This window comes from Mandrillus leucophaeus, unplaced genomic scaffold (assembly GCF_000951045.1).
Source record: "Mandrillus leucophaeus isolate KB7577 unplaced genomic scaffold, Mleu.le_1.0 Scaffold489, whole genome shotgun sequence".
Classification (NCBI taxonomy): domain Eukaryota; kingdom Metazoa; phylum Chordata; class Mammalia; order Primates; family Cercopithecidae; genus Mandrillus; species Mandrillus leucophaeus.
The window spans coordinates 968,076-984,701 of NW_012105242.1; the positions used below are offsets into that span (position 1 = coordinate 968,076).

The 16,626-nt window shown below is 49.6% G+C and overlaps 1 protein-coding gene across 1 annotated transcript in view; it reads right to left on the minus strand.

Annotated features, from left to right (window-relative positions):
* The window catches only part of PREX1 (phosphatidylinositol-3,4,5-trisphosphate-dependent Rac exchange factor 1), a gene marked incomplete at its 5' end in the record, with an annotated part of 216,297 nt that overhangs the window by 117,334 nt on the left and 82,337 nt on the right, over window positions 1–16,626 (minus strand). Inside the window, 2 exons of the mRNA XM_011995411.1 lie at window positions 2,687–2,791; window positions 15,405–15,527. Coding sequence (XP_011850801.1) covers window positions 2,687–2,791; window positions 15,405–15,527 — 228 coding nt within the window. The remainder of the gene's footprint in view (window positions 1–2,686; window positions 2,792–15,404; window positions 15,528–16,626) is intronic.

Sequence of the window (16,626 nt, forward strand, 5' to 3'; positions counted from 1 at the left end):
AGGGAGAAAGAGAAAGAAAATTCAGCCCTTCCCTTCCCACACCCTTCCCACATCTTCCTGCTTCCCAGGACCCAGCTGAACCTGAGGGAATACCCTCAGAGGGTGGGACCCTCAGCCAGGGAGCCCAGAGCCTGGGCAGCAGGGACCGTCGCAGGGTCGTGCTGCCTGCAAGCCGACAGGTCACTGCAGACATGGCCATTTCTGTCCATGTGGGGTTTGCACTAACATGACTTTGTCTTTGCATTCTGCCCAGACTATTTTATGAATGTAAGTGCAAACACAGAAATGTGAAGATGTAGATACCGGCTATGAAAAGCAACAGTGCTGAAAGCTTAATTCACTTGAGAGAAAGATGGAAATCAGTAAATCAGTCTGCCAATTTGCCCTTCCTCAGATGTTCACTGGAGCTGGGCCAAGCAACATGAACTCACTTGTGAAGGAAACATACATTTGGAATCGAAATTCTGGAAACACTTTGTTGGAGACTGTGCGTGAAGGAGAAGTGCAATTAGGAATATTATTTTATAGTTTAGCACTGTAGGAATGTGGTTCACACTCTGTATGCTATGCTAGCTAATTGTTCTACTTTTATGTGCTGAATTCGCTGTGTGCTGTTGGGAGAACAAACGGTATGGGGGAGGAGATGTCTGTGACCGAATAAGAAGGGATTCAGAGGTGAAAGACTGGGACTGAAACCCAGGATAAGCTCAACCACTTTTCTAGGATGGACCCCTAGAAAGTCACTTAATATTGTGAAGTCATCAGAATCACCTGTGACAAAGGCTATGCAGTGTCCCCTAATGTATTCTTCTTCCACAGCAATCACATTTCTAGCTGGGCACATGGCTGCCCAGAATAAAGCCTATATTTCCCAGTCTTCCTTGGATCTAGGGGTGGCCGTGTGGCTGAGTGCTGGCCAATGGGACGTGAGGGGAGGAGATGTGTGCAGCTTCCTGTGGCGCCCTGAAAATGAGAAGGGTATGCTCTCCTTCCCGCCCTCCCTCCACCCCGCCACCTGGAATTGGGATGTAGTCAAAGGTCATCTGAGACCAGGTCAATGAGCACCATACCCTAGGGGCCTTAGCCCCTGACACTGGAGCCACTATACCAGCCCCAGACAGTCTGCACCCACACTGTTAACAAGAGGGAGAAGTAAGAGTCCACCTTGTTTAAACCACTGCCCTTTGAGATGTCTACAAAGCAGACAAATGTTTATCTTGACTCATACACAACAGATAGTGGTCTAAAAGGCTCAAAGGAGGTCACAAATAAGAATCCGTTTTATACATAAGCGAGACTCTCTACAAGTATAGGGAACATCATCATGGATGTCTACAGTTTTTCCTGACCAACATCCATTCCCAACTTACCTGCATTCCCACAAATGCAAACCAACTGCTTTAGGGATCCACTCTACCCTTAGGCTGTACTGTGTGGGTAGACCTGACCCCATCCTCCATCTCCAGAAGTGACCAATCAGAACACCACCACCAATTACTCTGTCTACAGCAATTGGTTCAGGGATAAGGTTTTGAGCCAATGAGCATCAGACCTAGGATTTTTGCTGTTACTATAGGGAAAGGGAAGTTCTCTCAGCTATCCTGGAGCTGCTCAGCTATAAGCCTGGATGTATAAGCCTGGATGTATAAGCCTGGAGCTGCCGGGGACCACCCTGTTACCACTTGGGGAGAGCCTGCCTCGGAATGAAGCCACAGCAGAGAAAAGGAGAGTCAAGCGACACGCATTCCTGATGACATCGTTTGAACACCCAGCCTCTGCCATGTCTGTAGCCCTCTCAGGTCTTAAACTTCCCAGAAAAGTGAATCCCTCAGTTTGTGTTGTTGTTGTTGTTTGTTGTTTTGCTTCAGCCAGTTTTTGAGGTTTTGTTTTTTGTTTTTTTTTGAGACAAAATCTCGCTCTGTCTCCCAGGCTGGCGTACAGTGGTACGATCTCAGCTCATTGCAATCTCTGCTTCTCAGGTTCAAGCAATTCTCCTGCTTCAGCCTGCTGAACAGCTGGGACTAGAGGCACGTGCCACCATGTCCAGCTATTTATTTTTGTATTTTTAGCAGAGACAGGGTTTTACCATGTTGGCCAGGCTGGTCTTGAACTCCTGGTCTCAAGTGATCCAGCCACCTCGGCCTCCCAAAGTGCTGAGATTACAGGCGTGAGCCACCGCACCTGGCCGCTTAAGCCAGTTTTAATTGGATTTTCTTTCACTTATAATTAAATAATCCTTAAAATACTAGTAATCCTAATAATAATCATTGTAATAATGACAATAGTATTAATAATTACTACTCTTGCTGCCATTTTTATTAGAACCCTTACTTTAGACCAGGAATGGGCAAAGTCAACCCTAATACAGCCCTCTGCTTGTTTCTATAAATAAAGTTTTATTGCCACACAGCCACACCCACTCCTCTACACATTCTCTATGGCTGTTTTCATGCTACAACAGCATGGGCTAAGTCGTGGTGACAGGAACTGTATGGTACGCAGAGCCAAAAATATTCCCCAGCTGGCCCTTTATGGAAAAGGCTTGGCGATCCCTGCTTTAGGCAGGAGATCACCCCAGCCAAGGAAGGGATTTGGCACCATGGGGCAGCATGAAGTCCCCTTGTGCCCAGATGCCCAAGGCTGAGGCCGAGTGCAAGGGAGCACCAGGGCTGATGGGTCAACTTACCAAAAGGAAGGCACGCACGGTGGGGATCTTGTTCAGCTCCACCAGCAGCCTCAGCGCTTTCTCATGGTTGCTGCAATACTCCTCGTACACGCAGAACTTGTCCTTCTGCAAGACAAGGACAGAGCCTGTGGGAGGCAGGTCATGGTAGAAGGCAGGTTCCCTGATATGTGCCTACCGCTGGGCTGGCTGGCAGTGGGAAAGGGCTACCCTGACCGAGGAGAGGCTACAGCAAGAGGAATCTCGGGTAAAGCGGCTTCACTCACTACCAGCTTCCCAGTCTCCACTCTTGCCCCAGGTCTGCACCCAGGAGCCTGAATAACCTTTTGGGAAGCAGTGTGGCTTGGGGGTCAAGAGCATAGACTCAAGAAGAGTAGCCTGGGCTTGCACCATGGCTCTGTATTTCCCGTGAACCTGGGCAGGTTACCTGACTTCCCAGTGCCTCAGTTTCCTCATCTGTAAGGTAGAATTAATGAAAGTCCTTAAGTCAGAGTTGTTATGGCTGCGGGCTACCTCTGTTGACCTCCAGATACCCCTGAGCCCAAAGATGGACTCTTTCCAGCCTAAAGGTCACCTGTGGGTCACCAGTTCCAGAACCATCAGTCAGGGTTTCCAGAACTGGAAAAGACAGGAGCCTTCTTAGCAGGAAGCTCTCAACTGAGCATTCTTGGTTCCAAATGGTTCACGGAACCCGCCAAACCCTAAACAAGGATGCCGTGGGTGAGGTCACTGGAGGAGGAAGGGTTGCAAGGCCTCAACCCTGGGCTAGGGGTGGGAGTGCGCAAGAGACCTGAACAAGCTAAGGAAGGAAGAGGTGGGTCCACACAGCAAGCAGCTCATCTTGTTTCTAAACAAGCCCCCAGATGGCCTTCCGATGGGAGGCTGCAGGAAATAGGAAACCAAAGAGAAGGTAGGATGGGTTTAGAATTAACGGGCATCCCCAGCCCACCCCAGCTCACTCTGGGGGCTCCCTGTGCATCGTCTGAGCAGACACTCTGAGCCACAAAGTGCCCAGGTCAGTGCTGATGGCTAACACAGAATGCATACCCAGCACGTAGCACAGACTGCCCAGCACGTACTACAAGCTGCACGCTGCTCTCCTGGAATGGGGGTTAACTTACTCACTCCCCACGACAGCCTTACATGGTAACTACTATAAGAAACCCACATAGCCATGAAAAAAAACAAGGAAAAGTCGCTTCCCCAGGGTCTCGCCGCTAGTGCAGTGGCAGAATCAGGACTCAAACTCCCTTAACCCCAGTGACAACGTCAGCTCAAGGTCATGGCACAGGGTTGGGATGGGAGTGGGAGGCAAATACCCAGGGTACAAATCTCAAGCCACAAATCTGGACTAAGCTGCACAGAGTCACTCCAGAAACCCAGTTCCACGTTCCCTAAGTAGAGGGTGACCTTGGGCAAGTGCTTCACCTCCCTAGGCCTTCGTTTCCTCATCTGCAAAACGGACATCATAACTGACCTTCAACACTTACGCTGCTGGAGGATTAAATAATATATGTGAAATGAGTAGAACGGTGTCTGGCACACAGTAAGCACCGTACAATACTTCAAAGTACTCTACAAGTATTACTACAAACATAAACACACTCAACAAACATGGATCAATGGGGGAAAATATCAGACAAATCATGTTACAATTACCCACAGTGCACCTCCATACACACACACATACCACAAGACAAACAATCTTGATGCATACTCCAAGAAACCACCCAATGATCTCAAGCATCACAGCACGCAAGCTACAGGCTCCAAACACCACCACCAATGTCAGCATGCACATGGACACATGCACTGAGTCACAAAGCACAACTCACTCATCAAGTATCTGCAGTCCACTGAGATGCCAACACACACACACAAAGACACACACACACACAAGGCAAGGAAGGAGAAGAGGGGACCCCCAGCACCCCCAACACTGCCCAAGCAGACCTTTTTCAACTTCCATTTGTCTCAAACAAGCCTAAGGGGCCATCAAGGCCAAAAGGGCTGGGTGAGGAGGCGTCTGGGCTGCAGGGGATCACCCAGCCATAGGTAAAACCTTGTGAGTAGGGTCTGCTGGACACATCTGGAATCAGGGTTTCAGCTGCAGACTGTGGTGATGCAGGCTACAGGGAAGAGGAAGAGGAAGAGAACAACTATTTTGTTGTAGGTGACAGGAACTGGCCTGTCTGGAAACCTGCTCCTGCAGAGAAGACCTGCGCTGACGTTAAAAGCCCCCATGACCACTCTCACCAACCACTATCAGCATCAACCTTGTAAGTGCCAAGGAGAAGTTCTGCAGCCAGACCATCTAGGTTCATAGCCCAAGTCTCCTGGTCACCAGCTCTTGGTCAAGACAAGTAACATTTCTTGGCCTCTGCATTCTCATCTATAAAGTACGGACAACAATGATATCATTACCATAATGGTGTTGTGGGGATTGGCAGGTGAATTTATATTAAAGTGCTTGCAACAGTGCATAGTAAGTGTTCACTAAATATTAATTAGTATCATTATTGCTTATTAAGGTTGTTGCTATTATCACCAGCATGATTATTTCAGAAAATTCATTATCTTTTTCATTGAACTGGTCTGTGACAGGGTAGGGCGGCAGGTGGGAAGGTTTTGACGGCAAAAAAAAAAAAAAAAAAAAAAAAGACAGGCAGAGTCAGGAGGAAGGTGGCAGCGGATAGACTTCTGGGTTTAGGGAAAGCCTTGGGAGGGTCCCAGGCAGATTTTGGGAATTATGATGGTCCCTGACCCCAGGATGTTTTACTTCTCATTTGTGCACTGTCCTTCTCCCCTGAATCTCCTGGGACTGTCAGCTCCATGGGGACAGCATTTGCATCTGTTGAGGTCACTGCTGTGATGTCAATGGGGTCAGCAGCCACTGGCAGAGAGCAGGTATCATGACTATTTGATGAATGAAAGCAAGAAAACAGAAGGAGGAACTGAGAGAGGCCAAAGGCCCCTCAGACCAGCTCCGTGCTTCTTCCCAGGCTGGTCCCACCCCACCCCAGGGACCACAAGTGAGCACATGACCCAGGCAAAACCAATCAGAGTTCCCCGTCCTAATAACAGCGGCCATGTGACCCAAGCTGGGCCCCCAGAGTCTGCAAGGACTCGTGCTAGAATCACTGGGAAGAGAAATTCTCTTTGAGTTGCTATTGAACCCCTGCCACCATGTGAGGCACGCACCCCATAAGCCCCTCCCATTCTCCAAGAGTGAAATCAGCACTGCACAGATAAAAGCAGAGCCTGAGATCAGAGAAAGACCTGGTCCTGAAATCATCATACGGAGTCCTGGATCTAGCTATGTCTGAAGCTGACCTACACTCCTGAACAATTTCACTGACACGCATCAGTAAAGTCCTTGATTTGTTTAAGCCTATCTGAACTGGTGTTTCTGTCGCGTACAGCAAAGACAGTTTTGATACGTGCACACTCTGAAAGGGAGAAAATGAAATACATAGACCCAAATCTTAGTGAGGTGACAGGGTCTCTCTGTCCATCTCCACAGAGATGAAGGGAAGGGACTGGGCCAGAAAGCAGGGACAAATTGGTTTCTTCCCACATGCCAACCCCAGTCACTGGGCAGTGCCAGCTGGAACACTAGTGAGGAGGATTCTGGGGTCCCACAGGAAGCCCAGAGGCAGAATGCTGTGATTGATTAGCGATGTCTGCCACAGGTGCAGGAGAGGGAGTAAGTAACAAGCTCACCACCGGTTTGTCATTCCTCATCCCCTGAGCTCCTTCTACAACACAGTCTGCAGTGTTTTCCTCTCCTTCAGCCTGTGGGAAGAGCAGGGGCCCAGGGCTTGAGGCTTGAAGAAGTTAAATTTAGCAAAGGACAACATCCCCTCTGCAGCACCGTGCCCAGTTGAATCACACCCATGTCCTTTCATCCGGCCTGACCCCAGCTGCATCTCAGGCCTGAGACTCTGCAAATATGGAAACGCTGCTCTTGACAGCTCAGAGTCCAAGTGTTCCATTTCCTCCTAGGGGCTCCACATGGGGCTCTGATTGCTTTGCCAGGAAGAAACGGACAAACAGTTGTGCATACACAGATGCAGTGGGTGCGCAACATGTGGTTGTGGGTTTGGGGTGAGAAGGGGGAGAAGGGGACAACTGCCAGCTGGAGACAGCCAGGGGAGGAGAGCTCACCCCCAGAAAGGGCTCAAGGATTGTGAGAGGTGGCAGCTGCTGTCCACGATACCCAGGTGACAGTGGTTCCACAGGGACCATCAGCTCCAAACCACTCATTTCACAGCCAGCAAGACTGAGACCCAGAAGAGGGAAGGAGCTGGCCCATGCAAACATATCCTCCAGCAGGGAGGGGAGAAGTGAGAGTCAGGTCTCAATTTTTCAACAGTCTCCCCAACTTATTTACCCATCCACACAGCTGCGGGGAGAGAGGGGTTAAAACATAAATCAGACCACACTACTCCTGTGCTTAAAACCTGCAATAGCTTCCACTGACTCAGAATAAGATCTATGGTCCTCACCTTGGCACGCAAAGCCCTACAGGATCTGTCCTGCCCCCACTATGACACCCTCAAACTCTCTCCATCACTCACTCTGCTCTGGTCACACTGGTCTCCCTTCTTCTCTCAAATGAGCTAAGCTTGTTCCTAGCTCAGGGCTTCCGCCCTTTCTCCCCTCAGTCCAGATCACCCTCCCCAAAATCATCCCATTTCACTGCCTCAGAAAGGCCATCCTACCCTTGGGTTGCCAGATACAAAATAAAACCCAGGACACCCAGGTGAATGCTCATTTCAGATACATGTTTGTTTTAGTATGTCTCAAATATTCCATAAGACATGCTTCCACTAAAAAATTACTTGATGTTTACCTGAAATTCCGATTTCCCTGGGTGTCCTTTGTTTTCATTTGCTAAATGTGGCAGCCCTGGCCCTGACCTCCCGAGTGAAAGCAACCTCAGGCAGAGTCACTCTTCACCACATCTGCATTTTATGTTCTTCACAGTCTGCACTGGCATCTGAAATGACCTAATCAGTTAAATTACCCTCTGTTTCTCCCACCTACGAGCAGTGTGGCAGCAGGGAGCAAGTCTGTCTTATTTAGTACAGCATCCTCAGGGTCTAGTGCAGTGCCTGGCACACAGGAGATGTTCAGTATGTATTTCAGGAGACCTTATCACATAAGACAGTGAAAAACACAGACTCTACAGCCTGAATGTGTCAGCTCAAATCCTGGCTCTGATGCTTCCTAGCTCGGTAAGCTTGCACTACAACTTAATCTCTCTGGGCCTTGGTTTCCTCATCTGTAAAATGGGTACAATAATAGTAACCACTTTCAAACACTGTTGTGAAGTTTTAATGAATGCATATCTGTAAGGCACAGAGAACAGGTCCCAGTGCAAAGAAAATGTCCACTCAGTGCTAGTTTATGATAAACTCAGTAGTTACTGGTTGGGTTTTGGGGAAAGCGGGTAAGGGACTCTTCCTCCATCTGTTCAGTTAGGTGGCATGAGTGGGCTGGACTGTGGGCCAGGGCCCCTTCCTCTCCTGGAGAGCCTGTCTGCAGAGCTCTGTTCCCAATTAGCATCTCACCAGCCCAGATGCTGCCATGGCCATGGGAAAATGTTTCCAGGCAGGGAGTAAATGGAGTAAACAAGCCTGGGAAGGACAGTGGAAAGGAAAAATTGAGACCTGCCTTTCCTTTGGGGTTGCAGTGGATGCCATGGTGCACTCTTCAAATGCCTGTCACGGAGAGAGAGACGCCCCTTACCCCAGGTGCTGGCAGTGGGGGCTGACAATGGCCCTCAGCTAAGGCCCTCCCCTGGAGTTGCCTTCAGCCTAAGAGGGCCACCTGTCTGCGGTGGTACACCCACTCCTGAGGACAGCCCACCGGGCAATGAGGGTGCAAAGGCCTTGCCCACTTGCTACAATTGTGCGTAATCTGAAGAGCTATCCTAGTTCCAGAGTTCCTTCCAGATGGGACTATCAGCAGCTGGGGTGGAGTCTCCGCAGCCTCTCCTTTAGCTGCTTCCAAAAGGCCACCTGTGTGCAAATCGCCAGCCTCCAGAAACCCAACCTACAGAGGGGTGGCCTTTAAAACTCCTGAGACAGACTGACTCAGCCTGTCCTCCGAGCAGGCAGGAAGAGGCGTGATGATTTTAATTTTTAATTTAAAAGATGATTTTAAATTAAAAAACACTGGATCACACACTGAGAACGCTGGCTCGTTTTTCAATAGGTCCGGTTAGCTCAAGGAGGGTCTTAGCTGGTGTGATGTCACCAGCCTCAGGCTGAGAGGCTCAAGTAGTTAAGAGTTTCTAGATAGAATGCGGTAACACCGTTTGGTTTCTACTGCATTTATTTTGACAATTACCTTCTATTTACACACTCATTTTCTATTTTCAATGATGATGCAAACTTCTCTTTTTAAATAAGTTTATTGAAGTTTTGTTAAGTGAATCAATTTTTTAAAGCATTAAACAAATAATACTACAAAGGATACTCAGATATAGCTGAAATTCCAAACTTAGCACGTAAGCTAATGAACTGAGAAACACTGGCTTAGCCCTTAGGAAGGTCGAAAGCCCACTTCTGCGGCTGGCACAGTTGTGACCTTGAGCTTAACCTTTCTCTCAGTTTGCTCACATGTCCAGAGGACAAGTGAGCTCAGGGCTGGATTTTTGTTTTGTTTTGTTTCGTTTTGTTTGTTTTCAGACAATGTCTCCCCGTCACCCAGGCTGGAGTGCAGTGGCATGATCTTGACTCACTACAGCCTCAACCTCTTAGGCTCAAGCGATCCTCCCACCTCAGCCTCCCAAGTACCCAGAACCACAGGCACACATCACCATGCCCAGCTAAGGGGCTGGACTATTTCTGATGCAGAGACAGAACAGCGAGCATGACAGAGTCCCTGTCCTCGTGTTGTTTACATTCTAGGCAGAGACAGACAATAAGCAAAAAGGAGCAAAAGATCCGATGTGTCAAAGGGCAGTGCGGACCGTTCTGTTGAGAATGACAAGAGCAGGGGAGGGGCGCGGAAGGACAGGAGTGCAGCAACTTAAACAGGAGGGCCTGGAGGCCTTCGCGGAGAAGATGGCATTTCTAAAAAGCTTTCAAGGCAAGGAGGGAGAGAGCCGCAGGGATGTCTGAGGGAACTGATCCAGCAGAGGAAGTGGCCTGGGGCGGGAATGGGCTCCCTGTTCTGGAACAGCAAGGAGTCCTGTGTGGCTGGAGCCAGGGGACTGAGTTCCAAGGAACGGACAGGGCATGGCGGGGTGTGGGGATTTTATTCCAATGAGGCAGGAACCTTTGGAGGGTACCGGGAGGGGGGCTGAAGAGACCTGATTGATGTTTCCAGCAGGTCTCTCTGGTGGCTCAGAGCAGAACCAATCTCCAGAATACTTCATCTCTGTCAAAGCCTCCTACATGCATCCTTGCACCTGGGCATCATAGCAGCTTTGTGAGGCTGGAAGGACAGGAGTTCCGCTGAGGTGCAGGGGGGCTCACGATAAATCACCTGGAATGGGGCCCAATGATCCCAGGCCTGGGGACCCTGCACAAAGTCATACTCCAGAGAAGACTGGGAGGTTCCAGAAAGCGCTGGATCACATGAACAGATGTGCACATAACCCAAGTGAGAAACAATTCCTGAGCACTTATTATGTGCCAGGCTCTAGCAACGTCATTCATTCTCTCAACCGCCCTAGAAGGTGAGTTTTGTGATACCCACTTTACAGATGAGAAAACTGAGGCACAGAAAGGTAAGGTCATTCTCCCAGGATTACAGAGCAAGGAAGTAACAGAGCTAGGATGCAAAGTCGGGCAGCTGGGCTCTAGAATGCTTGATCTCCCAGGACCAGGGAGGATGCCAGCAAGGCCCCAGCCCAGAACAACCTCCCACGAAGGCCTAAACGTTCACCCTCCACATGTCACGACTCTGATGGCAAGTGCAGCCTTCACCAGGTACCTAGTTTGATGAGGCTACATGAGGAAGGTCCCAGGTAGCAGAAGAGAGGACATGGAAAAGAGGTTGCTTCATGCACGCTAAACTTCCCACCCCCAGCCCCCCAGCCCTCTGCTGTATCTCTGAGCAAGGCAGGGATCCTACAGAGAGAGGTGAGAATAGCCCCACTGTGTCCTCAGCGTCCAGGGCTCCTCGCTGACAAGCGAGTTAAACCCACTTCCCCACAGCCTCTGGGACTCAGGCAGAGAAGCCAAAAGGACTGAGGAGGGCCGGGGCTTTTGGCAAACTGGATAGTGCACCTTGAGGACCCCTTCTCCCACTTTTGCTAAGTACAGACAATCCTGCCCAAGCTCAGATCATGACATCACAGCCAGCCCCAAGGCCACCCCCTCCAGGAAGCAGGCCAAGTAACACCCACAGCTGACATGCGGCATTAGCCAGGTCATTCATCCTCATGACAGCCCCCTGCAGCAGATATTGTCATTGCCCCCACTTTACAGAGTTGGAGACTGAGGCCCTGACAGGTGAAAGGACTTGCCCAAGGTCACTGGGCTGGCGAGCAGTAGAACAGGGATTTGAATGTTGGCTGTTGACTCCAGAGAAAAAAGCACTTCCTGTCTCCTCTGAACCCGAAGGGAGGACTGTCCCTCCCATTCTTTTCATTTTCCTATTCAAACACCTTTACTGAACCACTGTGGCCACTTGCCCCTTCTCACCACCTCCACTGCTACCATGCTGGTCCGAGGCACCGTCACCTCACTTGGCGGGGTAACCTCTTAGACGTCTCCTTGCTTCCGGCTCTCCCTCCACACCTGCTCCCCCTCACAGCAGCCAAAGGGTCCCTGCAACCCAAAGTGGACCGCGTCCCTCCTCTGCCCAATGCCCTCCGCTAGCACCCAGCCCACCTGCGCCCCACTGTGCTCTTATTTGTCCAGTTCCAAAGATGGAGGAGCATCCGCTATGTGAACAGGAAGATAATGTCGACCTTTATTGAGCACTTACTGTGCCAGGCGCTGCACCAAGCAGGCTCCTTGTATTATCTCGCTTAATCCTCACAATGTCACGGATCTACACCCCGTTTATGGGTAAAAGGAAACTGAGGCACAGACAAGTTCAGTCAACTTGCTGAGAGGACCACAGTTCATGAGTCGCTCAGCAGCCTGGCCAGAAGCTCTCCTTGCCCTCACTTTCACGTAGAGAGTGGCTGGCCCTTGGCTGAATGACTGCATCCTCGGGTACTCTGCATGCCTGATCGCACATGAGACTTGCCCCCCACTGCCCTCTGAGGGCAGAGTCACACAGCTCCATCATCTTAGGCTCTGATCACTCAGATGTGATCCCCTGGAGAAGTGAGTTAGTGATGATGACGATCATGATCATGATGGTGATGACAGTTTGAACAGTGACCGAGTGCTGATACACCAAAGTTTCTCCACCTCGGCACCACTGATATTTGAGGTCAGATGATTCTCTGTTGTGGGGGCTGTCCTGTGCATTATAGGATGTTTGGTGGCATCCCTGGCCTCTACCTACTAGAAACCAGTAGCACCGCAGAGCTGGGACAAGCAAAAATGTGTCTGGACATTGTCCAATGTCCCCTGGGGGCCAGAATCGCCCCAGCTGAGAAGTTCTGCTCTAGGCTCTCTATCCTATTGCTTTACCTCTGAGTCTTGCCATCAACCCTAGGAGGTAGGCAGAATATCCCTACTTCACAATCACAGGAGGAAATAGAGGCTCAGAGGGGCAAAGGAGTTTGGCTCACATCTCGTGCCCGTGAGGCTAGTTCTTCTATCTGTGAGGGGGGTCCCAGGTAGTACAGAAAAAGAGGCTACGGAAAAGCAGTTGCCTTCCTTCTTCCAGCCCACCACCCACAATTCCAAATGCGTTAGTAATCCTGCAGGAAGAGAGAGGCTACTGCAACAAGCGTCAGCCTCTCTGACCAACAGCCCAGTGGGACACCCAAGGATCAGACACCCTTACTGACCAGTGGGCGCCTGAGCTGCTCAAACCCAGGTCTGTCTGATGCCAAGTCTTGGCCACTAGCTACCTCTGATGGTCACTGTGGCAGAGGGGCCCCACCAGGCCAGGAGGTCACAGGACTCCAGGACACATGCATTCAGTGAGGTCCCACCCTCTATGTGAAACTGAGGGAAAGGAGAGTCACTAAAAATGCCCACAGTCTGCTGGGCCTGATCTACCTCCCATAGTTCCGGGGATGCAGACTGGGCCCACCTGCCCAACTTGCTACCCCGTCTCCCAGACAGACCTACAGAGGAAGCTGGTGAAAGGGGATGGGGCAGGGACCCAGGGAGAAGCCCACTTCTCAAAAGCTAGAGTCCACCAGGGGCAGTGGCATGGTACTCACGAATTTTAAGAAAACGTTCCCAAGTTCATGCTGAGACTGTGGTTCCGGGTGTAAACAATACTCCAAGGCGGCCAAGAAATCCTTATGAACTTCCAGGATGTCTTCGATGTTCGAGAATAGGATCTGTGGGGAAAAGACAGGCCAGAGGACAGTGTGAATCAAGGCTCGGAGGGAGAGCAAAGCCAAGCATTGAAAAATACAAACCTCGGTGCAGGTGACACTGTAGTCAAAGAAGAACTCTCAACCACCGGAACTGGTTTACCACTAATAGAAATCATCGTAATCACAGAAATATTGCCAACATTTATTTACTATCATCGGGATTAGTGACTAATCCTGTGTTAAGAACTTTACATGCATTCATGGAATCTAATCCCCACTGTAAATCCATGAGATAGAGACTATTATTATCCCCAATTTACAGATGAAGAAGTAAGGCTCAGATAAAATAATATTCCCAAGGTCAAAGTCTTGCGAGCAGTTCCACATTTAGTATGCAGACATTCATCACAGTGAGACACAACTGCTATGTCCAGCCACAGGATGGATGTTGAAATTACAAGTATATTTCCATGCACCCATTAAAACAACGTGGTAGGAGAAAACACAATAAGGAAGGAGGTTAGAAATACGCTGCCTAAACTCTCACAAATAATATATGAGATTCGTTTCCCCACATCAATCAAAAAGTGTAAAATTCTTTTCATTTTCCTATTCAAACACCTTTACTGAACCACTGTGGCCACTTGCCCCTTCTCACCACCTCCACTGCTACCATGCTGGTCCGAGGCACCGTCACCTCACTTGGCGGGGTAACCTCTTAGATGTCTCCTTGCTTCCGGCTCTCCCTCCACACCTGCTCCCCCTCACAGCAGCCAAAGGGTCCCTGCAACCCAAAGTGGACCGCGTCCCTCCTCTGCCCAATGCCCTCCGCTAGCACCCAGCCCACCTGCGCCCCACTGTGCTCTTATTTGTCCAGTTCCAAAGATGGAGGAGCATCCGCTATGTGAACAGGAAGATAATGTCGACCTTTATTGAGCACTTACTGTGCCAGGCGCTGCACCAAGCAGGCTCCTTGTATTATCTCGCTTAATCCTCACAATGTCACGGATCTACACCCCGTTTATGGGTAAAAGGAAACTGAGGCACAGACAAGTTCAGTCAACTTGCTGAGAGGACCACAGTTCATGAGTCGCTCAGCAGCCTGGCCAGAAGCTCTCCTTGCCCTCACTTTCACGTAGAGAGTGGCTGGCCCTTGGCTGAATGACTGCATCCTCGGGTACTCTGCATGCCTGATCGCACATGAGACTTGCCCCCCACTGCCCTCTGAGGGCAGAGTCACACAGCTCCATCATCTTAGGCTCTGATCACTCAGATGTGATCCCCTGGAGAAGTGAGTTAGTGATGATGACGATCATGATCATGATGGTGATGACAGTTTGAACAGTGACCGAGTGCTGATACACCAAAGTTTCTCCACCTCGGCACCACTGATATTTGAGGTCAGATGATTCTCTGTTGTGGGGGCTGTCCTGTGCATTATAGGATGTTTGGTGGCATCCCTGGCCTCTACCTACTAGAAACCAGTAGCACCGCAGAGCTGGGACAAGCAAAAATGTGTCTGGACATTGTCCAATGTCCCCTGGGGGCCAGAATCGCCCCAGCTGAGAAGTTCTGCTCTAGGCTCTCTATCCTATTGCTTTACCTCTGAGTCTTGCCATCAACCCTAGGAGGTAGGCAGAATATCCCTACTTCACAATCACAGGAGGAAATAGAGGCTCAGAGGGGCAAAGGAGTTTGGCTCACATCTCGTGCCCGTGAGGCTAGTTCTTCTATCTGTGAGGGGGGTCCCAGGTAGTACAGAAAAAGAGGCTACGGAAAAGCAGTTGCCTTCCTTCTTCCAGCCCACCACCCACAATTCCAAATGCGTTAGTAATCCTGCAGGAAGAGAGAGGCTACTGCAACAAGCGTCAGCCTCTCTGACCAACAGCCCAGTGGGACACCCAAGGATCAGACACCCTTACTGACCAGTGGGCGCCTGAGCTGCTCAAACCCAGGTCTGTCTGATGCCAAGTCTTGGCCACTAGCTACCTCTGATGGTCACTGTGGCAGAGGGGCCCCACCAGGCCAGGAGGTCACAGGACTCCAGGACACATGCATTCAGTGAGGTCCCACCCTCTATGTGAAACTGAGGGAAAGGAGAGTCACTAAAAATGCCCACAGTCTGCTGGGCCTGATCTACCTCCCATAGTTCCGGGGATGCAGACTGGGCCCACCTGCCCAACTTGCTACCCCGTCTCCCAGACAGACCTACAGAGGAAGCTGGTGAAAGGGGATGGGGCAGGGACCCAGGGAGAAGCCCACTTCTCAAAAGCTAGAGTCCACCAGGGGCAGTGGCATGGTACTCACGAATTTTAAGAAAACGTTCCCAAGTTCATGCTGAGACTGTGGTTCCGGGTGTAAACAATACTCCAAGGCGGCCAAGAAATCCTTATGAACTTCCAGGATGTCTTCGATGTTCGAGAATAGGATCTGTGGGGAAAAGACAGGCCAGAGGAGAGTGTGAATCAAGGCTCGGAGGGAGAGCAAAGTCAAGCATTGAAAAAATACAAACCTCGGTGCAGGTGACACTGTAGTCAAAGAAGAACTCTCAACCACCGGAACTGGTTTACCACTAATAGAAATCATCGTAATCACAGAAATATTGCCAACATTTATTTACTATCATCGGGATTAGTGACTAATCCTGTGTTAAGAACTTTACATGCATTCATGGAATCTAATCCCCACTGTAAATCCATGAGATAGAGACTATTATTATCCCCAATTTACAGATGAAGAAGTAAGGCTCAGATAAAATAATATTCCCAAGGTCAAAGTCTTGCGAGCAGTTCCACATTTAGTATGCAGACATTCATCACAGTGAGACACAACTGCTATGTCCAGCCACAGGATGGATGTTGAAATTACAAGTATATTTCCATGCACCCATTAAAACAACGTGGTAGGAGAAAACACAATAAGGAAGGAGGTTAGAAATACGCTGCCTAAACTCTCACAAATAATATATGAGATTCGTTTCCCCACATCAATCAAAAAGTGTAAAACACTAGTACAATTTGACCCAGCAATCCTACATTTTAGAATTTAACTTTCTGATCAGTTGTTCCCAACTAGGGGCAATTTTACCCACCACCCCCACCCCACACACATGGGATATGTGGCAATTGTCAAGGGACATTTTTGGTTGTCACAAATTGGGAGGAAAAGGGGTGTTTCATAGACAGAGGCCAGGGATGCTATTAACCCTTCCTGCAATGTACAGGACAGACCCCGCAATGAGCAATTATTTAAAAATACAATACGATTATATTTTTTTAATTATTATTTTCTTTTTTAGAGATGGAATCTCGCTCTGTCGCCCAGGATGGAGTGTGAAGTGCAGTAGCGCGAACTCGGCTCACTGTAACCTCCACCTCCAGGGTTCAAGCAATTCTCCTGCCTCAGCCTCCCGAGTAGCTGGGAATACAGATGCATGCCGCCATGCCTTGCTAACTTGTTTTGTATTTTAGTAGAGACAAGGTTTCACCGTGTTTCCCAGGCTGGTTTTGAACTCCTGAGCTCAGGCAAT